Source organism: Nelumbo nucifera, chromosome 1 (genome assembly GCF_055504915.1).
Source record: "Nelumbo nucifera cultivar China Antique chromosome 1, China Antique-T2T, whole genome shotgun sequence".
NCBI classification, from domain to species: Eukaryota; Viridiplantae; Streptophyta; class Magnoliopsida; order Proteales; family Nelumbonaceae; genus Nelumbo; species Nelumbo nucifera.
In genome coordinates, this window is record NC_142649.1 from 81,513,869 (window position 1) to 81,537,035 (window position 23,167).

A 23,167-nucleotide genomic window follows, 5' to 3' on the forward strand; every position below is an offset into this window, starting at 1 on the left:
AAATGGAACTCCATTATCTTCCAGTGAATTACTGGAGCAACGATGAAGGTGACATTGAGATGCATCTTGACGCGCATCTCATTGCACCGAAATAGTGAATGATAGAAATCCCTTTTGGCATCATGGTTCACCATGCTAAACAAGGGGCTTTATCTCAATCTTTCTTCCTATGATTAACTTATCCCAAAGCTTAAACATGGCACAGTATCCATGCCCAGACCCCTTTTAGCAATAGTACATTTTTTTCCTTTCTGCTATAGAATCCATGATCAAAAACTTGAATTTGTCCTACATTCGCCTTTAATAATATATACATTCGAGAAATGGAAACGGTATAAATCAAAAACAAAAGGAAACTAAAGAAAACAAAGAGGAAGAGACAGGCAGGCAACTTGGTAAAATCAAGAGCCCCTGATAATAAAATCTCAAGCTTTCCGAATTCCAATTTGAACAAATAAAGAAACAAAGGGGAAAAAAAAATTCAGGAGGATCCATGTGTCAGTCTCTGCATCTCGTTTTGATCATTGAGGGTCTCAATGAGAAGGGGAGGGGCATACTGAGCATTCCCTTGATGTTCCTCGGAATCTTGGCAGAAGGAAAGGATAATAGTGTCGATTGACATTTCCACCACTGCAAAGAAAAGTGTGGCAACGACATAACCGAGCCACCAACAAACCTGGATAAACATAGATATATGTTTCATTAGTATTCATTAGATATGTCAGTTGAACCATACCGAGCCACCAACAAACCTGGATAAACAACAATGACCTCGTTACCAAGGTCATTGTTGTTTACATTGATATATATATATATAGTTATATTAGCGTATGTTAGGAAGTTGGTCAAATATAAAAACACCATTACCCAATGTTGGGAGGGATGAACTAGTTTCTTTTTGGTACAAAGTGGCTGCTCTCATACTATGAATCCACGTTCTCACACCTGTCAGCTCAAGATTGTACCATGACACCAAGCAATGGCCACTAAAGACAGTCAAATATGCAGGGGTAAACTTGTCCTCCTAAAATCAGGATGCAAGGTAAATACCCTTCACACCCTTTATGTAAGGACAGCTGAGTATGGTATTGGATATGAAATTTTAAACTTAAAATTGAAGTATCCAACACGATACAGCACCTTTGTACAGGTATTTGGGAATCATAAGTCTACACCCTCGACCTTTCTACTCAGGCTAAAGCACTATGAGGTGACCTCCAAAGATTAAGGCTTTCTATTGTTGTGCCAAAGAATATCAATGCAGCTAAGTTTCTCCAACAAAGACTCTTGGCTGGGCTTCCTTTGTTTATACGAGGCAGCTACTCCATGGACTGCATTCTGAAAAGATGGGATGGCAGGCTGTTACTAGTTATTAGACCTGTTCATGGGCTTTCTATTGTTGTGCCAAAGAATATCAATGCAGCTAAGTTTCTCCAACAAAGACTCTTGGCTGGGCTTCCTTTGTTTATACGAGGCAGCTACTCCATGGACTGCATTCTGAAAAGATGGGATGGCAGGCTGTTACTAGTTATTAGACCTGTTCATGGGCTGGGCTTTCACTCTGCATTAACAGATTTTTCTAAGGCCCGAGCCCGAGCCCGGCCCTCATAAAAAGCCCGAAGCCCGGGCCTGGGCCCGAGCCCGAGCCCGAAGTCTAGCTCATGCCGCTGCTATTGCTGAAGCGCTGAATAGAGAAAGAGAGAGATTATAAAGAAAAAATAAAAAATGTATATATTAAATTAATAATATATATATATATATATTCTAATAAATGTTATATATATTATATTATATAAAACATATATTATATATTTTATAAAATATATAATGCTGAGTCGGGCCGAGCCTGGCCCGAAACACAGTCGGGCTTGCTGTTTTGGGCCCGAGGTCAGGCCCGCGGGCCTAATTACACGTCCAAGCCCAACCGGGATGTGGGCCGGGCCATCGGGCTACCCGGCCCATGAACAGGTCTACAGTGGTTATGAACAGCAAAGGGGTATTAATTCAGAGTTTGGTGGCTCATACAATTGGAAAGTAATGATGATAGAAGAGGATTGTCAGGTAAACATTGAGGGGTGTATTGGGCTGTTGATTCTTCATTTTTTTAATGGCGCTTAGATTCTTCATTAGAGAGGCCAAGATATTACCTTCCTGTCTGAATACTTCATTTAAGTAGGTGCCCAGAATCAACTATTAGTAATTTGTTGGTTCTTTCTCTATTTGTAATGTGCTGCTTCGTATCAATGACCTTTTTTTTTTGATAAATGAAATGACCATTTTTTTTATCGATGAATGTATTAATGACTTATTTTAGTTCCAGTTCAACAAATTTCAAGATCATTTCATTTTCTAAACATTTAATGCATCTTTACCATCAATTCACATAATTCAAGAAACCACAAAAGGCTTACCAGAACTGGGAACAGAGGAGAAGAGATCTTGTTGTGTGCAGATCTGTATTTATGAGTATCCAACATCAGAAATGCAAAGACAGCACTGGATAGGCTGACACACAACTTCCCAAGAAAAAGGATAACATCTCCTATCACATTCACCCTCCCTATCCGGAGAATGTTATTCATGATTAAGCCTGTTGCAATTGCAGAAGCTTTGAAGAAGCCTTTACCTGTTATAGCAATCTGTATGATAATTTGAAAAATAAAATTAGCAATCAAATGATCTTGGTAGGTAATTGTAATACAACTGTCATAAATTGTTAGAGAACTTGGCTGTTGTTTTTCCCCTTTACTACTTTAACCGCAGGAGGGTTCTGAGCAATCACCGAAGTTCTTTGTAATAGGGTAGAATGTAGAAATCAACCAAGGATAACTTGCAGTAGCTGGAAATAATAATCCAATAGAGAATTTTTAATATGCAGGGTCAATCTAATCATGAATCTTCTATGCCTCCAAACGGGAGGCAGAGACCATTTTTGTCTCCTTCCTGTCAACCCATCCCATCTAAAATCCTCTTTACTGAACAATAGTCTGTGGAAAGTGGAGGAAGATATGACATCTTTCCATATTGGCTTTGATGATTCTAAAGAAAATTCTTCATTGATGACATAATCAGGAGTAGCAGTTGAGGGGGCTCACTGGGTAAAATCCTTGGATGTGTCATGTGTTTGCTAAATCTCTCCATTACAGAAGTTTTGTGGTGGAAGGGGACTCTCATGAAAATATAATATGGCTAAATTGAGCAGAATGAACCCATAGACATATGCACATGTTATGAGAAAGGTAAATGTGAAAATTTGAGAGAAAAATGAATTGATTGTATTGTCTTGGAAGGAGCATATACACAACTTTATATAGAATTACAGAGCTAATTTACAAGGTGATAAAATAGGAAACTAACTTTTCCTAAAAAACTAATTTCTATATCAGTGGGATTCTCCAATTAATATCCCATGATTTTAGGTATCCCATGATTCTAGGAAATTAAGTTTCCTAAACTAATGGACCTAAAATTATGGAGAATCAATCAGAGAGTCAATCTTCTACTTTCCAACACTCCCCCTCAAGCTGGTGAATATGCATCTTTCATTCCCAGCTTGGAGATAAGTCCTTGGAATGCCACACTGCAAAGCCCTTTTGTCAGCACATCTGCCAGTTGACCATTCGTTGAGACGTATGGAGTGCACATTAATCCGCTATCCAACTTTTCCTTTATGAAATGCCTATCTATCTCAATGTGCTTTGTCCTGTCATGTTGGACGGGATTGTGAGCAATGTTAATAGCTGACTTGTTGTCACAGAATAATCTCATTGGACCTTCCCATCTGATCTTTAGGTCTTCCAAAATTATCTTGAGCCATAGTAATTCACATACTCCCTGAGCCATTGCCCTGAATTCTGCCTCCGCACTTGATCTAGCTACCACATTCTGCTTCTTACTCCTCCATGTCACAAGATTTCCTCCAAGGAACGTATAGTAACCTGTAGTGGACCGCCTATCCATGGGAGAACTTGCATAATCTGCATCGGTGTATGCCTCTAGGGTTAATCCAATATTTTCTTTTAAACAAGATTCCTTTGCCAGGATTAGCCTTTAGGTAATGTAGTATCCTATAGACCGCCTGTAGGTGAACCTCTTTCGGGTTGTGCATAAACTGGCTAACCACGCTCACGACATATGCTATGTCTGGCCCTGTGTGGGCAAGATATATAAGTTTTCCTACTAATCTTTGGTACATTTCCCTATTCACGGCTGGATCTTCATTTGCTTCTCCCAATTTGTGATTTGGCTCAATCGGTGTGGAGGATGGTTTGCATGCTAACTTTCCTGTCTCTCTTAAAAGATCTGTTACATATTTCTGTTGTGAGATAATCTCTGGAATGAGCTACTTCAATCCCTAGAAAATACTTCAATCTCCCAAGTTCTTTTATTTCGAATTCTTTGACTAGGCATCTTCTCAAGGCTTCCTTCTCCTTTTCATCATTTCCTGTCACAATTATGTCATCGACATATACCAGAAGAGTCGTGACTCCCCCTGCATCCGAATGCTTTATAAAGAGTGTATGATCTCCCTGACTTTGTTTGTATCCGATGGCAAGCATAACTTTAGAAAATCTTCCAAACCACGCCTTAGGTGATTGCTTGAGACCATATAGTGCTTTCTTCAACCTGCAAACTTTATTTCCTTTTAGATTTCCTTTGAAGCCCGGAGGAATATCCATGTATATCTCCTCCTCTAAATTACCGTGAAGAAAAGCATTTTTTACATCAAATTGCTCCAAGTACCAGTCGAAGTTAGCTGCTAGTGACAACAAAATTCTTACCGTATTCATCTTAGCCACTGGAGCGAATGTCTCCTGATAGTCAACACCATAGGTTTGTGTATATTCTTTTGCCATGAGTCTTGCCTTGTATCTTTCTAGAAAACCGTCTGACTTGTACTTTACTGTGAAAACCCACTTGCAGCCCACGGGTTTCTTTCCTGGTGGTAAGTCAACAATTTCCCATGTTTGATTCTTATCTAGAGCCTGCATCTCTTCTCTCATAGCATCTTTCCATTTCTCATCAGATAATGCCTCAGATAAAGTATTAGGAATATGAATAGTGTTTAGACTAATTAGGAAACTCCTATGTGATGGTGAGAATTTTTTAAAGGACACAAAATTTGCTAAGGGATATAAGGGATGTTTAGTGCATTCTCTTGTGCCTATCCTAAGAGCAATAGGAAGATCTTGGTCAGATGCTAATTCAGAAGAAATTTCTGGAACTGTATTTACCTCATTCTCAGGATTAGGAGTTGAATCTTGAACCTGCACAAGATTAGGATCCTGGTTTCTTCTTCTTGAATATACCTGCAATCTCATAGAGTCACAAAGTTCATCATTCTCTGTCATGGGTCTGGTATAAATGGGTGAAGAAGTTGGTTTGGTTTGAGGTGGTTCGATAGGTGCAAATATGGATTGAACTGGTATAGATGCTGAGTTTGGGTGTTGAGAAACTGTAGGTAGACCAAGCGGGAACAATTCTCTATCCTTATCTTCAATGAATGACAAAGACTCCCCCTGAAGATAAGGTTGAGTGAAATATGGTGTTTTTTCTTCAAAAGTGACATCAATAGAGACAAATAATTTTTTAGTAGGTGGGTGGTAACACTTATAACCCTTTTGGGTGGACGAATAACCCACAAAAATACACTTGATGGCTCTTGGATCTAACTTCCCTCTATTATGGGTATGAACATGGACAAAAGCAGTGCATCCAAAGATTCTTGGGGTGAGATTATTTGTTGTACGTAGATCGGGATAAAATTGAGAAAGTGTTTTCATTGGTGTTTTAAATCCCAACACCCTCGAAGGTAATCGATTTATAATGTATGCGGTTGTAAGCACAGCTTCCCCCCAATAGGTTTTTGGAACATGCTGGTGGAAAAGTAAGGCTCGGGTTGCAGCTAGTAGATGACCATTCTTCCTTTTTGCTACTCCATTTTGTTGTGGAATATTAATGCAGGAGGATTCATGGATAATCCCTTCTTTTTGAAAATATGGGGATAAAGTTTGGTTGAAATAATCCCGTGCATTATCCGATCTAAATCTTTTGATTCTGACCCCAAACTGATTTTGGATCATGTTATGGAAATTTGGGAGTACACTACTTGCATCTGATTTAGATTTAAGAAGAAAAATCCAAGAGACCCTAGTGCAATCATCAATAAAAGAGACGAACCATCGTGAGCCAGACACATTTGGAACTGTGGAGGGTCCCCATATATCACTATGGATCAAAAAGAATGGGACTGAACTTCTCTTGTTACTGATTGGAAAGGGCACACGCTTGTGTTTTGCAAATTCACACACATCACAATGAAAATATTCAATACTCAATCCTTTAAACAAGGAAGGAAACATAGTTTTCAGAATTCCAAAAGATGGATGTCCTAGTCTAAAGTGATGAAGCCAAATGGTGTCTTTGTTGGATGATGAAAGGAATGACAGAGATAACTTATCCTGGACAATATTTGATTTGCATGATTCTTCAAGATAGTAGAGTCCATTCTTCTCCTTAGCAAGTCCAATCCTCTTCCCCGAATCCTGGTCCTGAAATATACAGTAAGAAGGATAGAAAAGCACATTACAGTTCATGTTATGGGTGAGTTTTTGGATGGATATCAGGTTAGTGGACAATTTTGGAACATGAAGGACACTTTTTAGTGTAAGTGATGGATTAATATGGATATCCCCAAGGCCAGCTACGATAGCAAGGGAACCGTCTGCAATGGCTATTTTTCGATTGCTTGGGCAGGGGGTGTAAGTGCTAAAATGTAGTGAGGAGTGAGTCATGTGATCTGTGGCTCCTGAGTCAATAACCCATAAATCCCTAATAGGTTCATCTGAGACATTTAGTCCGTGAGGAATAGAAAACTTACCTGAGATTGCAAGAGAGCCTGTACCACTAGGTTTCTCCAACGATCCCAGAAGCCCCCTTAACTTTTTGATCTCCTCCTTATTGAACTCGGTCTTGTCTGGAAGCTTTTCTTGGCTCGGCTGATTTGTAGTGAAGTTAGCTTGACTTCGACTCTTCTGTTGTCCTCCTCGGTAGCCCCATTCCCTATTCGATGGTTTACCATTCAGCTTCCAACACTTCTCTTTGGTGTGCCTTGGTTTCTTGCAATAGGTACACCAAAGAGACTCCTTGTTGTCCCGTGCAGAAGACAAATCTGTCTTCATTCCTTCTAGTATTTTCAGTTGTTCCATCCTTGTAGTCATGGTTGAACCTTCTAGTACTTGGGGTTCAAGCATAACCCCCCTACGGCTTTCTTCAGCACGAATCAGAGAAATAGTCTCATTTAGAGATGGTACCTCTTCTTTGCTGAGAATCTGGACCCTAACTTGATCAAATTCTGCGTTGAGTCCTGCAAGAAAGTCATAAACATGATCTTTTTCGATAAAACTCTTTAGGATTGCTGCATCCGCTGCACATTTAGTCTCAATGCACCGATAATGATCGAGTTCTTGCCATAGGTTCTGCAGTAAATTTGCATACTCGGTAACTGTCTTGCTGCCTTGTTTAGTTGCTCCAGTCTTGGCTTTGATTTCGTACACTTGTGCTGCATCACGTGCTTTTGAATATGTTTGTCGAACGGCATCCCAGGTCTCTTTAGCCGTGGATAAAAGCATACACGTGTCGCTGATTTCAGGGTTCATTGAATTCCATAACCATGACATGATCATGGAATCAGCTTCGTCCCATGCATCAAATCTTGGATCTCTTTCCTTCGGTCCCGTCCCTAAGAGATGGCTAAGCTTTCCTTTTCCCTTTAAATATGTTCGAACAAACTAAGACCACTTCAAATAATTTTTCCCGTTCAACCTATATGCTGCCTGAATGTTTTGCAGGTCGTCAGATGCTTGATGTGAGGAAACTTCTTCCGATTGTGCAGTGGTATTTGATACGGTGGCTTCTAACATATTGGGTGGGCTTCAAGAAAGAGAGGAAAACAGACAATGAAGGTCTGAAAAACTTAGTAAGGGTTGGCGATGAAGGCCTAAAGAATCTTTCAGCCAATGTAAAAAAAAAAGGTAACTGTAATGCTCCACCAAACTGAAGAGTTGATCGAAACCACTTAAAATCAAAACTGATCCAAATGAAACCAAAGGGATTCAGTAAGTCTGCTCTGGGCAACACCAGATCTAAGATTTCAGACTGATCTGATGTCTCTACAAAGAGATCCAAGAAAAAAGGATGAATCTGATGGCGCAACAGTCCAGAAGAAGCAAAAATGTAGAGTTCAGATCTGTAGCCGATCTCGAAGAAGAATCAAGGACACTCAAGAACCTCCCAAATACTGTTTGAGAGTTCTTAAACCAACAGCAGAGATGACCAAAGAGATACTATGTGTGGATTAGGTCGTAACTTGGCTCTAATACCATGTGAAAATTTGAGAGAAAAATGAATTGATTGTATTGTCTTGGAAGGAGCATATACACAACTTTATATAGAATTACAGAGCTAATTTACAGGGTGATAAAATAGGAAACAAACTTTTCCTAAAAAACTAATTTCTATATCAGTGGGATTCTCCAATTAATATCCCATGATTCTAGGAAATTAAGTTTCCTAAACTGATGGACCTAAAATTATGGAGAATCAATCAGAGAGTCAATCTTCTACTTTCCAACAGTAAAACAATTCAAAATGGAGTAGATAATATACCGAAGTTGGATCCCAAGTGACTAGGAATCAACTTTTGGGGGGAGAAGTGTGCAATGATGGGGTTATGTAATATGCTCAAGAAAGATAAAAAGAGGGGAAGGTAGAAGGGGCTAGCCCAAAACAGGGGTGCCTGGTACAACATTGTATATCATTCTTTAATATAAACACAAGAAGAAAAGAATTACTATCACCAATCAAGAAAAAATTTTGATCAATTTTCCTCTGCTTACCATTATGTAGGCATTGCGGTTGACAGATCTGATGGTTGACTGGATACATGTAAAGCAACACCGAGAACTATAAAATTTCACTTTGCTAGGCCAGCCTTCAGGTGTGGTATTAGCAACTTTCAACTTGCGACGTATTGACTCAAGTATATAGCGAACAGACTCAACCAATGACACGAGTAGAGAACCTAGAGCCACTGACCCAAGGCTGTAACGCATAAGCCGCTTCATTGAAGCAAATACCGGAAGAAATGGAATTTCTTGCTGCATTAATAAAATTCAAGATCTTCAGTCAGATGCAGAGGAAGCACAAGGGAATATGAAGTTTTGCATACCTTATTTTGTAAAGGATAAGAACATTTTCCTTTCCTTATTAAATTAAAGAAGGGCAAGGAGGGAATTGTTGAAGTGTTACTTTTCACACATAAAATAGTTTCTTGCAACAAACCATGGGCTCTCAATTGAAAACAACAGAGAATAAAGCTATCTTCAGAGACAGGTAACAGGGTAACTTTTTAAAAAATACTCATGAACATTGAGGTAACAGATTGCAGAAGGTTTAGAAAATTGTTCGTACAACGTTTTCACATTAAAGAACTCGGTTGCCAACAATAATCATCAAGGTGAAAGTAACCTAAGCACTTAGGCCACCACCAGGCATGGTATAGGCAGTGGGTTTTGGGAAAAACTTTTAACTTACAGGATTTGTTCCATATTGGTATATAACATATTTCCACTATATTGTTATTTTATATTGAAAAATAATAAGGAACAAACAATAACAATGAAATCAAGGTACATTATATTATTTTTTTTTCAAAAGGCAATGCAATTTCAATGATAGATTGCAATATCTTATGCAATAAAATAATCTCATCAGCAAAGCAACAAGGCATATGCAAAATCATGAATTTCCTTAATAGCATAAATGCAAGTAATCAAGCAATGCAATGGGCCAAGTGAAAATGAAACCAAATTTATTTGTATATTACATCAAGATCCAGACAGAAAAGCAGGGCAAAAGATCATTGAATTCAAGAACATTATAGCACATGCAATGAAAGAAAAAAAAAAAAAAAGGCAGGTATTTAGCCCCCCTCCCCCCTAGCACCTTGTCACCTAGGAAATGCCTTGATAACTATGGCGTGAACTTACTGAATCAGTTTTTACTCTACCTTGGCAATACAACAATAAAAGCAAGGTCAAGTTTCTTTTTATTTTTTTCACTAACATAATGTCATGAACAAAGGAGGTTTTGCTAATCATAAATAAAGAAGACCCAGTATACAACAGCATGTAGCTTACAAGAAAAGAAATTGCAAATTCAAGTACAAACAGTAATTAGTTTTATTAGTACCCATGGTCTTGATGCCCTCCCTAAATAGTTCAGACCTGCCAACCCCTATTTTAAGTTTCATGTTCATACCATGCCATCATGTGCCGTGTATGTACTAACTTACCGAGGTCTCACCATGAGCCCAATAATAAGAAGCAACAGAGCCAGCAATCACAGTGGAGGAACATGCAATGACAAACTGTGTGGCCCAATAACACCCAAACAGGTGGAAAAGGACAGCAAGTGCAACATGAGGTGAGTAATGGAGGCTGTAACCACAGCAACGATCACAGTTCACCCGCTTAGACACAAGATCATAAGCGCAACAGTTGGAGCTGCAATCGTTCTGGAGTATCTGACCAGAGCTGAACATATGCAGAGCAGCCGAAAACCAAAACATGTAGAAGATCGCAAGTATAACATATGGTATGATAGGAAAAGTTATGAGAGCTTGAACTTCTCCTATGACCTTTGCAGCAACCTGCATTAGAGCAAGTAATAGTCACAAGAAGTCAAAATCCGTGAAAGTTCTCAAGTAAAATAATACATCTCATTCATGAGTCCAAAACCAACTAATTCTCTACAAGGCAATCCTGTCAAGAGGAGTCAAAAGTGGGGATGTAAGCGAGTCAAGCTACTTGCAAGCTACTTGAGCTCGGCTCGCTAAATACTCAAACTCGACTCAAAGAAAATAAAGTCCGAGTTGAGTTTGAGCTACACAATACCCATCTTGAGAGGCTCACAAGCCTAATATACTATTTTTAATATATTTTTATTTATAATATAAATAAATATTAATTTTTGTAGGATATTTTACATATAAAATGACAAAGTTTATCTTATTGACAAATTCAGTTATGTTTAAAAGATAATTACAAAAATGGTAAGTTGGGGAAAACTTTATTTTTTGTGGACCAAATTACCCTCAGTTATATACCCACTCATAATCATTTGTGTTCGTCTCTCTCTCATTCTCATTCCCTCACTTTCCCTTGTTCAGTCATAGGTGATGAAAAAAACAACAGACATTACTCTGCTACAAGATTGGAGCACTCTGTGAATCCATGAATGAATGAGATGTTTTTTTTTGAAAATTTTTCATTTTGTTCTCATTTTTCACTGCCTTCCAAGTTCCTAATTTCAAAAAACGTCTGCAACAACACTGTTCCATTCTCAACTATCATCCTTCTATCTATTCAAATCTCCCAATCTCAGGGTAAGCTAGCAACCCATTTTGATAGATGTGCAACCATTACAGATTATCTGTTTTTGAATCATCAATAAAAGTCCAATCTGGGATAGAAATGTTGGGTACCAATACCAATTATAGTTGATGTGGGAAACATTGCTGCCAGTGAAATGTTGGATCCTGAATTAGAAACCAAATATTATGCAGAACTAGACATGGTAAAATCGAATCCATTAAAAACTAGAAGAACCCGCCATGGATCACTTGATCAGGATGTCATTTCTCATCAGAGTAAACAAAAAATTAAAAAAAAAAAAAAATCTAACCAGAGGATTAATTGGATGAATTCTTTTCTGTAAATCACTCACCCTGTTCATTGCTTTTAGTGTGAACCCAGAACTAAAGAGATGAATAAACCATTTGATCAATAAAAAGATAAATTCTGACCGAAGACAAAGAGTAGGGACCAAGATCGGTAGTTATTAATTAAGGGATTCGGAATTTGGAAGTGTTAAAGTAGACACAAATAGAGTTTTTTAGTTTGCAAACTCAGGTTTGTGTCTTGCAGCTTGCTATGACCAACTCTTCTGTTTCCTTTTTTTTCTAGCCCAGAAAGGTATTTCACAACTGGGTTGTCTTTGATATTGGTTGCAAGAAGAGATTGATAGAGGAAAGAAGAAAGGGTTGAATTAAAACTAAACCTGGGCTGAACGGAATAAGGAATATGACCAAGCAAAGTCGTTTCTCTGGTATGTGTTAATCGTCTCTCTCCTCTTTGAAAGATATGAATCGGTTATGTTGCTTTTGTTTGAGCAACATAACTTTTTGTAATTTTTTTGTTCTTATCACTTTTGGTCCAAAAAAATTAACTTTTTGTTCTTATCACTATTTTTGCAATTTTTTTGTAAACATATCTTATTTTGCCATTTTATCAAACTTTATTAATTTTTTTGTAAAAAGCCCATTTTTGTATTGATTTATTTATAATTTAAATAAATAATTTTTTTTTACCAATAACACTTTCATTAAATCATCAATAGAAGATTTACAAGAGGAAGACAAACACACTTATCTTCCAAGAGCAACAAAGAACCTCAAGAAAAGGAAAAAAAAAGAAAAAAACACTAAAGTTACAGCTTAGCCCAAAACAGTGAATCCCTTTCTGCCCCTTGTTTAGCTAAACCGTCAGCTAGGGAATTAGCCGATCTTTTAATCCAACATGTCTTAACTTCCATCTCCCGCACCAGCCACTTGAATTTCCTCCTCTCATTGTTGTACTTCCATAAGCCATTGTGATCTTTAATCAACCACCCTATCACCACCTCTGAATCCCCTTCAATTATGTGTTTCCTAATGTTCAACTCCTTAGCTTTCCAGACTCCTTCCATAACTGCAAAGATCTCAGCTCTAAGGGAGTCACCCACTCCAATTGGGCCTGAGAAAATGGCAGAAATGACCCCATTTTCATCCCTAAAAACACCCCCAAACCCCGATTGTCCCGGATTTCCCCTACTACACCCATCAAAGTTTAATTTCAAGAATCCACCAAGTGGAGGGGTCCAAGCCACACTCATTACTGACTTGGTCTGTGTGCAATTTGCAATTTCACCCCACTTCCTCAACATGCCATCCACAGTGTAATCTGTGAATAGCTCCAAAGATTTCAGCCACTGTACCGCCCTAATATGTATGATAGCCCTCAGATCTACTGCTCCTCTCTCAGCTTCTGAGAATATCCTGGAGTTTCTTTCTTCCAAAAGTGTCCAACATACTGCAGCCCTTAGTCCTCTCCACATAGTCCTTCCCCTTTTTATCCGCCACCTGAAAAAAAAAAGGGGAAAACAGGCCTTGCGAGTCTGATGGAGGATTCCAGCTACATCTAAATAAATAAATTTATAACCCAGTTTCCTAATATATTTATCAATAATATTTGTAATGTTAATTTATTTATAATTGAGTTGAGTCGAGTTTTGAGCTTTGAGTTTTTGAGTTGAGTCAAGCTCGAGTAGCCCAATACTCAACTTGGCTTTGATTACACTCCTAGTTAGGAGGACCTTATTGTATTGCAGCCAGTCCTTCCTGGGGTAGGAGACTTCTTCAAGCATTTTTTTTCGGTATTATTGTCTTCGTTGTTATGGCTACCAGCCTGTAATGTTTGGTCCCATCAATCCACCCAATAGCAGGGGGTTGAGAAAAACTGAATTCTGTTATCCTTTTTCTGTCCTTTTTGAATAAAACTTTCAGTCATTAATCAAAATAAGATTTCTCCAATGTCATTTTGTGATGACAATATTGTGATTTCAAAAATATCCAAATACTCTAAAATTATTGGATACTTCCAACTGCACTTATGTCTGTCACAGAGTGATTAACTTCACTTTCAATTTTGAGGAATTTGGGGGATGGAATGTCAGGCTTGAAGGTTATACTGTTGATCAACCATCTTTTGTTTTTCAATTTTAACTTCGAGGATGTAATGTGTGAGTAATCCTATGTTATTAGATTATTATGGTCAAGTGTAGAATAAAGTAGGCATGGTTAGAGAATTTATCCCAGTAGACCAACAAACGAGAGCCCAATTACCATGTGAAGCATTGGCATGTGTAAGTATCCTTTGTTAAATCGAGAGTACATATGTCAAGTCTAGAATTATTTAATCGCACTTGCCTTTAGGACAGATGTTGCCATAAGTATGCGTCGAATGATGGCAATAGATGAGAGGATGGCAATAATCATTATAACGGTCATAAGAACAGCAACAGCACGTATGTGATATTCCTCCTGAAAGAAATATGATTTGTTGAGTGAAATAACTTCCGGTAAAGGAATTTCTAGCCAAGTACTTAGCTAATATAGAACATACCCTTCCAGATACATGATAGTATGGGTCACTCTCACCAATGATGGGGGAGATGGCATCATGTCCAATCCATCCAGCTAAAAGCATGAAAATCAAACTCAAATCAGGATCACATGTCATTTCATAGGTGCTCAAGCAATGACCAAGCATATTTCAAAATAATATGAATTTGATCCTTTTATAAAAGACAACATCTGAAATATACTTGGACCTAAAACAGCAAGAAGAAATCATAGGTACCTACTGGGCAGATAGTAAGGATAACCAATCTCATTTTCACATTTTGGCAGACAAGGTGAAGAGCACATACAAGCACATGGTGCACATCATTCTATGAAGTTCACCCAACTCAAGCAGGTGAAGTTATCATATATTGCAGGTGGATTTTTGTACAAAGGAACAACACAAAAATGACACTATAATTTGCCTCAATATAAAATTATTAGGAGAAAAGTGATATCATACAATTTCTACAATCCAATTTTCTGACATACAAGCACTACATGCTTGGTGGACTGTACTTAAAATGTTATAGGAGACAAGAGAGAACCTCGTATTTATTTTGATGGATGGGGAGAAACTTATATTTCCTTGCTTATATAATCTTACAACCCTGAAGGTTGCAAATGAAGTGGAAAAATAGGGGTGGGGCCATACAAAAACTGGACAATGTGAGGGTTCAACAGAATCACAACAGAATCTCATCATGTTAAAGCTCTAAATGGCAATGGAAGTTTGGACGTGTCAAAGAAGATGACTTCTCAAATTTTGAAGAATAATTGACAATGTCCAAAACACTGTGTGGCAACTATATATACCTATTTTAACAATGCCATATATTTGACAGTAAACACTCTATAAGAAAACAACACAAAGTGATGAAAGAGAATTCACTGGACCTTTTAGATAGTAAAACATCGTGACTGATATTATAAGAAAATTAAACAGGAAGACTGTTATCCATGTCATTCCGGCAACGAAATGCCGAATCATCAATAGCCAGAAAACTGACAAAAACAGTGGCACGATTCCTCCACAAACAATCAGCACTGGCCATGCTTTCCCAATATCTGCCACATATCTCTGCAGATAATAGATAAATGATAAATTATGAAATAATGAATATAAGATAGGCAGTGTATGTCAAAAAAACAAATAACATAATAGATAAAACAGAATAATAAGCTATTACTGAAAGTATTAAGTGTCTCTGCCGTATACGAGATAAAATGATAAATGTTCTGAAGGGGGTTCCTTTTCTTTCCTTTTTTTTCCTTCTGTGGTAAAATGTTTGATGAGTTGAATATCATGAGAAAAGACCCCATCAGAGGGTTTCTGCCAATATGTCATAAGAAACAACCACCCAGAAGATCCAAAAATGTTAGGATTTGTGCCTTCAATTCAAGTAATGTATGATCCTTTTAGGCAGTTTCCTATTTAGAAACTAATAAGTATTTTATTGGAGCTTTCTTGTAAGACAAGGAAAAGGATCATTTTACATTCTATAAAAATTTGTTTTGAAACTTTTTTGAGAGATTTTTTTGGGATTTGAGAGCATTTGGGGTTCTCCACCAGGTAATACTTGGTTATAGCATTATATGTTTTGGGGTCCTATACAATTTGTAAGGCCAGCTATGCTGTGTACGGAGCAGTGTTGGACAGTCAATAAGCAACCTGTCCAAAAAATGAGTGTGGCAGAAATGTGTATGCTGAGATGGATGAGTGGAAAAACAAGGAAGAATAGGATCAGAAATGAAATCATTCAAAGGAAACTAGGAGTAGTTACAATAGGTGATAAAATGAGGGAAAGTGGACTAAGATGGTTTCATCACTTGCATAGAAGACCATCACTAGCACCCATAAGCAGAAGTGATTTGTTGCATATTGAAGGGCCTAGACAGGCTAGGGGTAGACCAAAAAGGGCATTGGTAGAAGTATTAGGAAATGATTTAAGTGCCAATAATTTAACAAATGGATAGGCTTTAAACTGAACAGAATGGCGAAATAGGATTCATGTAGTCACCCCATATAGTTGGATTGTCAAGGAACTGTTCAACCTAACAGTTTAAGCTTTTGGGTTGAACAGTTCCTTGAGATGATATCAGAATCTGTTTGACCAAGTAGTCTGGAGTTTGATCTCCGCCGCCTACATTATAATTAATTAAATTTCAGCACAAGGTATGGGTGGGCCTGTGCTTGTCCACGCTTCAAGCCCAATAGACTTTCACATGAGTGGGTGTGTTAGAGAATAAAACCCTATTCAGGGACCTCACATAACAGCTTAAGCTTTTAGGTTGAGTGATTCCTTGAAGGGCCAAGTCTTGGATGATGATGGCAATGATACAATTTGTATCCCACTCCCATAGTTCTTAGTGTTTGGTGTAGGGATCCTTTTCATAAGATCAGTGTCAAAAGAGTGTTTCTCCTGGGAAAAACATGGCTTGGAGAGAAAGCATCATCTTGGAAAGAGAAGTTTTCATTGACATTGTTGTACCCTTTGTGGATTTCTTTATTTGTCTTTGCACATAGCTGTAGGCAATCTGCTGAACCACATTAAATCCTTGTGTTTTGCATGTTTGTTTCTTCTGTTATTTTTTTCTCTTTCTTTGTGGTGCCATCAATCCACAAAATCACATTTTCAGAAATAACACAGATTCTTAATTGCTTCAACAACCTATTGGACATATGCATGTGAAGTGGCTTTAGTAATTTGAAAATACAATACCTACAAAACTGATGCTATCTGCTACTCCTATTAGATGTATTGAGTAGGAGGAGATTATGCCTCCAACCAAGGCATAAAACAAAGTGTTGGCCTTAAAAGAGCAAAAATTATAACCGAAACATTCTAGATTGGACAAAAAAATGTCCCCTTACAGTGAAAAAATGGGACCTTGAATAATCTCTGTTAGAATATGCATGTGTTCTGAAGAATACAATAATCAAGTATTGAAGTATGGTTCGGCACTTCTGTACTTATGTTATTAAGGTATTATTGTAATTTGGGTTTATGCGGGGGCTTTGTTTTTATTAATGGTGAGAAATTCATTAAGATTAGAAAATCACTAAGTGCAGAATACATGGTTTATCTGTAAATGGCTTGCCTCTGAAGCCATCTGATATGGGATTATTTAAAGTATAGTCTTGCAGTGTCTGACTTATAACTTATAAGAGAGTGGGGCCAGTTGATAACAGCTGAAGTTGTCGAACTGAATGGCTTATTATTTTGTCTTTTAGTGAATAAGTTATTAAGGAGGTTGTAACTCCTTAATGGCCAAAACTAAGTTGGGTTGATTATCATACACTAAAAGTTTTTAAAATTAACATAATAAGTCATTGAGATCAGCCACTTCATCCATTATCAACCTACAGTGGAAATAGGTGATCATGCTGAACCATGCTAAATCCTATATTCCTATTTCTTCATGTGGTTTGTTATTATTTACTTTCTAAGTTTCTTAACAATACCAAATCCATATTTCTTATTTCAGAATTCTGTTTATGTCCATTACAATACCATCAGTGTCAAAGTTGGCTATAAAGAAAAGAAGATTAAGAAGTTCCCAACCTTTAGGGCGGCAGATCGAGAATTGATGGATCTGTGAATGGATTTATCTATTATAATGTCTTCATTGATATTTACTCCAGCCATCTCATGCCAATGCCGCAAAGACATGTTTGATGCACGTGCAATATATTGACAGCTCCAATATACTGGAAAGGAAATGGAAACATATAAAATAATTAGATAAATAGAAATCCCCCTGCCCCAACAAGGAGATTCATGAACTGTGGATGAATGTATGCCAGCCCATACAGATGAGCACTTTTTCCACATATATAGAACAGAATAAGATCTCTGTCTTACCATTCACACTTGGAAATATGACAGGGTAACAAGGACCTTGCAGCTGAAGGGAGGTATTCCTCATGTCTGGTGTAAGGAACTCAAAATAATCATAGTTTCTATCAATCCAGTCATCCATTGAGATACGAATATCACCCTCTGGGTAATCGCAAACCCAATTCAGAGAATCTTCAGATGGGATAGGGCAATCCATCAAGCAGATGGTCCTGGCATTTGCTAACTTAAATTGGCTGTTCTTCGTGCCAGCTTCATAAACCTGGTTGGGATTTAAAAAGTATCTGAGGTCCAATTCACGTAAATTGGGATTAGCATGCTTGTCTCCACAAACATTTCCTTTGTAGTCTAGGCCATATGTTAGCCTGCAAAGATCCACAAAATTTAATTTTTCATATTAACAAAAAAGATGTATAATATACATGAACATGTGCATAAAGTTGAAATGAATCAAAAAGATTATCATATATATTGATAAATATTGGCAACTCTGCAAACATACTAAAATTTAAAAATAAGCCTTTTATATTCAAAGCACAAACCTTGATTAATCTTCTTCCTCTTCACCACTAATCAATGTGAAAGAAACTAAGGTGGGAAAATCGCCTAGAATAGAGAACCTTATAGTCCTAAAAATCATTCAAATGATCTCATGATCAAGAAATTTCACCCAAACAAAGAGAAAATACTAAAACATGTTCAAACCAAGTTTCTGAAGTCTTAATCAACAAGTCAAGGGGGTGGAAATTTCTATTTTGTCATCACCCTTCTATATGGAACCATATCTTCCACCAAAACATACAAATACTTGAAGCTTTTATTGCTATAGTCTTTAACTCTTGAATGATGTCATTTATCCTTCTTGCATATGCTAAACAAAATCACACTCTTGTTCACCCATTGGAGCTGTCCTTTAAGCTTCCTCAAACGAATTCCTTATTTTGTCCATCCTATTCCTTCTGCTCATCTATCTCAACACCTTGGTCTCAGTTATGATCATTTTATTGCAGGTATAGCTCCTAGTTTCCTAATACTCTATCCCATAAAGGATGAATAGTATAGAAACTTATATTCTTTACTCCCTTCAATTTAATTGGTTTGATTTGGGCATTTGGCCACATCACTCAAAAACATGCCTGTATCCATCTAACCCCAGTTTGTGGGCACTATTCTCTTCAACTTTTTCCCTTATTGAATAGTTCTCACTTTCTCTTCTTCCAATTTGCACAACATTTAATCATACGTCATACCTCAAGTTTGGCCTCTTACTACATTCTGAAGCCTCTGATTACAAATTTCTTTTGTGAAACTTCAATATACGTTTAAACTTTCCTTGTTTTGAAGATAGATTGCTCATTTGTTGAGAAACAAAATCAAAGTTACCAAACTACATGGACCCTGCCCAAATACAGTCACATAATAGCTTTCAACCCGGGAAACAAAGTTGATCAACAAAGAATCTGTGCTGAGGAATTCAGGAACCACAGAACCTTGGTTTATGAAATGCAAAATCGTGTGACATATCCAATTCTCCATTTGCAGGATCGATTATTTAATGGTTATGACTGCAATTCTGCTGAGAGTATAATGCAGGAAAACTAAGCAACTAACATAAGAGCTAAAGAGATTAAAACGAATCATATTTCAAGTTTTCACATGCCAACAGAAACTTCAGCCCAGCCTTTGAGAAAGACCTCCATCTTGTTTTGTACAATGAGAGAAAAAGAGGAAAACATAGAATGAGTAGCCTGCAGAAAACCAGAAGTAAAAGAACCATATAGATAGAATTATATGGACAACAAACTATCCAAGGACTGATCGGAGATATCAGACACTTGTCTCTACAAAGAGTATCAAAAAACCAGCCAGATAACTAACCACACACATCAGGCCTTCAAATCATTAGAACTCAAAATTACCTCCGAATACCCCATATAATCAACAAAGTTGTGCTTTGTACTAAAACGAGTATTCAAAAACCCAGAACTCTTATGCACTGCTTAAGGCCTTCAAAGTTGAGAAGTCCACCACCCAACTAGATAGAAGCCCCCAAAAGTTAGAATTGGAGCCACCGCTTAAATTTGTCACTAACCCAAAACCCAACGCTCTGTTTCTTGATCTTGCAGACAAGAAAATTCACTTTCAACAACTAGAATCTTAGAAATCTCTGCACTAACCCCCCAAGTCCCATTATACAAAAACTCAGAAAGTAAAAAATTACCTTGAAAGCACCTCCATATTGAAATAGACAGACTGCAAAGGACCAACACTCCCACAAAATGTTACCTTTACATAAGCAAAATCAATCAAAATGCCCAAGAGACAAATCTACAAAAGTAGTAGCAAACTTAAAGCAAAAACAAAAAACAAAAAAAACAAAAAACTTATGCCTTAATAAGTAAGACACCTCAAAGCTGATGGAGATAGAATGAGAGAACAAAACGCAACCTCTAAAGTGCTTAAAAAACAAAATATGCGAGAAGATCAGGCACCCATTTGGGGAATCACGAAGTACATGATATGGGTAGCATTTAGCTTTACCTTAATGGGTTTCCTCGATTGTACGCGAAGCTGATATTAACGATCATTCCTATCCAGAAACCAATAAAGAAAATGAGAGCAACCATATCTCTGCATTTCCTGTTGTGTTTGATGATCCCACCCACCTCGGATTGTCCATCACTTGAAGGGTACCTTCCTATGACTGCCCCCAGAGGACCTCTCATATCTCTCTCTCTCTCTCTCTCTCTCTCTCTCCTTGAATCTGTCCTCAGTCCTCACCAAGGCAAGAGAGAGCGAATGACAGAGGTTAGCACTTAGCAGCTCGAAAAGCTAGCTTTGGCGAGAACGCAGAGAGAAAGAGTAAAGGAGAACAAAAATTGAAGCTTTAACCTTTAACTTAAGTGGAAGAGATAGCAGTAGCTCTCTGGGGGAGTATGAAAAGGGTTGCAGATTCTTTTATTTTTTTTCCCTTATTTTTCTTTTGCCATCGTAATTCATAAATCCTTTTCCTGTTTTGCAAAAGAGATAAAGCGAGTGTGTGCTCTCACTAAACTAATTTCAAGTGGGTGCTTTCAGTGAATGACAGAGAATCTGGGTAAAGTTAGATGGATTAGCTTAGCTTAGCTCGGCTCCAAATCGACCCTGCTCAACAACAGCTTCAGCCTTCTCGGGTTCTCGCTTCTCAGACTTCTAATCTAAAGTAAAAGATTCTTTGAAGATCGAGAGTGGCTTGAGCTGATTTCTGAAACGAGCCGCTTTAAATTGGAGGAAGAAAAGTAGAAAACCTCAAAACCAGCATTTTCGCCGCTAAATCTGAATAATAAAGACATCTTTTTTTATTTATTTTTTAATTGAAAAAGAATTTAGAGGGGGTTTGTCTTGTTCCCGCGTTTGCAGCAGCAGCTTCGGACCCCATGACCGACTGTCGTACGCTCCAAATGCTGTGATCTTGACGAGTTGACGTCACAGGGGTGGACCGCGACAATCTCCGCGAGTGGTCCGTCCCACTGCGAGGAGCGACGGTGACCAATGAGGTCGACTGATTGATTTCAACCGTTAGATCGATACAAAAAAGTGCGTGGAAGTGGTCGTAGGGCTGGACTATCTTCTTCTTAGATGAATGAGTCTGATTGGATATAAGAGTGGGTCCTTCCCTCTTAAGTTCCATGGTGTGATGGAGGTTGTCAGTGGGAGCGTCTCTTTGCTCGTGATTCAGCTCGGTCACCAATTCCAAAAGACAGCTTGACGATTAGCTTTTTGCACGATTGGATCCAGTGGTGGCATTCTTCGCCCTCCTTAGTCGTTTACAGCAAACTAGGGTGGCAGTATTTATCCTATCCGGCGAGTTTATATCTGCGCCCCACAATGTCCCGCATATCGCCGCCATGTATTAGGAACATCTAGATGTTGTGGAACGTTGTGATATTCTCAACATACGATGGGGATGTGTTGTGAAACACCCCCTATGAAGTACAGATCTGAATTTAAAGGTTTGATGATTTTCAATATAGGGTTGGAATGTGCTATGGAGAGCGCTCTATGAGATATAGATGTGATCTCACCTGATTCTATTCACCCCAAGAAGGGAGGGTTTTCTTGAGTTCACATCTGCACCCTACAATGGGCCCACAACGTTCTCCAGCATATCCCCACCGTCTATTGGAAACATTTTCCAATAATGGCATAATTGATTCTGATACCATCACCAAGAAATATTCTCAATACATAGCAGAGATGTGTTGTGGAATGTTGTGGGGTGCCCTCTTATGGAGTACAGATGTGAGCTCCCTGATGTTGAAAATTAACTTTTAGGGCAAGATCGGGTTTTGGAGTTTTATAATTCATATGAATAGGGTAAGATGGACCTGTATATTGTTGGGAGTCATATGAACTTTATGTAATAATTATTAAATGTAATAATATTTTGAATTTTAGATAAAGTATAATTGATAGTTGTATTTCTTTACTTGTTGAATCAAATAATTAAAATTTTTGATGTTTATTCATACTATTTTATTTATTTATTACTAATAATAAAAAATTAGATATGGATAACTCAATCAGCCAATCCGATCCATTACACCCTAAAATGCAGGGGGAATAGGATCTGAAGCGTTTGGATATATAAAATAGAGTCTAGAATAATTTATGAAATCCCTCCCCAAACCCACTTACTCCCATCCCTGTAGCAAACACCAAGAGATAGGCATCTGCTATCAATAGAACACTCCCCACACTGTCCCAACAGCCTGGTTAGGTAGGTGTTTGCCATTATGCATGGTTTTGTTGGTAGCACATCAGAACTCAGCACCAAGCAGTCTACGCCACGTGACTGGAAATACGCGTGTGGAGTTACGGGCTTCATTTACTCTGAACCTTGGCTTTGGCTATTTGCCTGCCTATTGGAGAGGAAAGTAATGATTCCACGACCGTTCTCTCATTGAGGTGTGCAATTCTTTACCGTTTGCTTTCAAGAATAAATTATGCAATGTATCTCAATAGGCAAAGTCTGTCTGCGGTTCAA

General features: G+C 37.9%; 1 protein-coding gene across 3 annotated transcripts; it reads right to left on the reverse strand.

Moving 5' to 3' along the window:
* Positions 1–266: 266 nt before the first annotated feature.
* LOC104587152 (Plasma-membrane choline transporter family protein) lies at positions 267–21,411 on the reverse strand. 3 transcript variants are annotated; one of them, XM_010244629.3, is made up of 10 exons: positions 20,683–21,408; positions 18,148–18,506; positions 17,848–17,993; positions 15,179–15,362; positions 14,283–14,356; positions 14,087–14,200; positions 10,355–10,711; positions 8,898–9,158; positions 2,412–2,639; positions 267–676 (listed from the first exon to the last, which is right to left on the reverse strand). In XM_010244629.3, the coding sequence occupies exons 1-10, from the start codon at positions 20,865–20,867 to the stop codon at positions 482–484; spliced, it is 2,103 nt and encodes a 700-aa protein (XP_010242931.1). In that variant the 5' UTR covers positions 20,868–21,408; the 3' UTR covers positions 267–481. The 3 variants fall into 3 exon arrangements, with proteins under 3 accessions (XP_010242931.1, XP_088742955.1, XP_088742954.1); XM_088886829.1 differs by lacking the exon at positions 20,683–21,408 and adding an exon at positions 20,061–20,278; XM_088886828.1 differs by lacking the exon at positions 2,412–2,639 and having other exon boundaries at positions 20,683–21,411.
* Between the last annotated feature and the right edge of the window lie 1,756 nt (positions 21,412–23,167).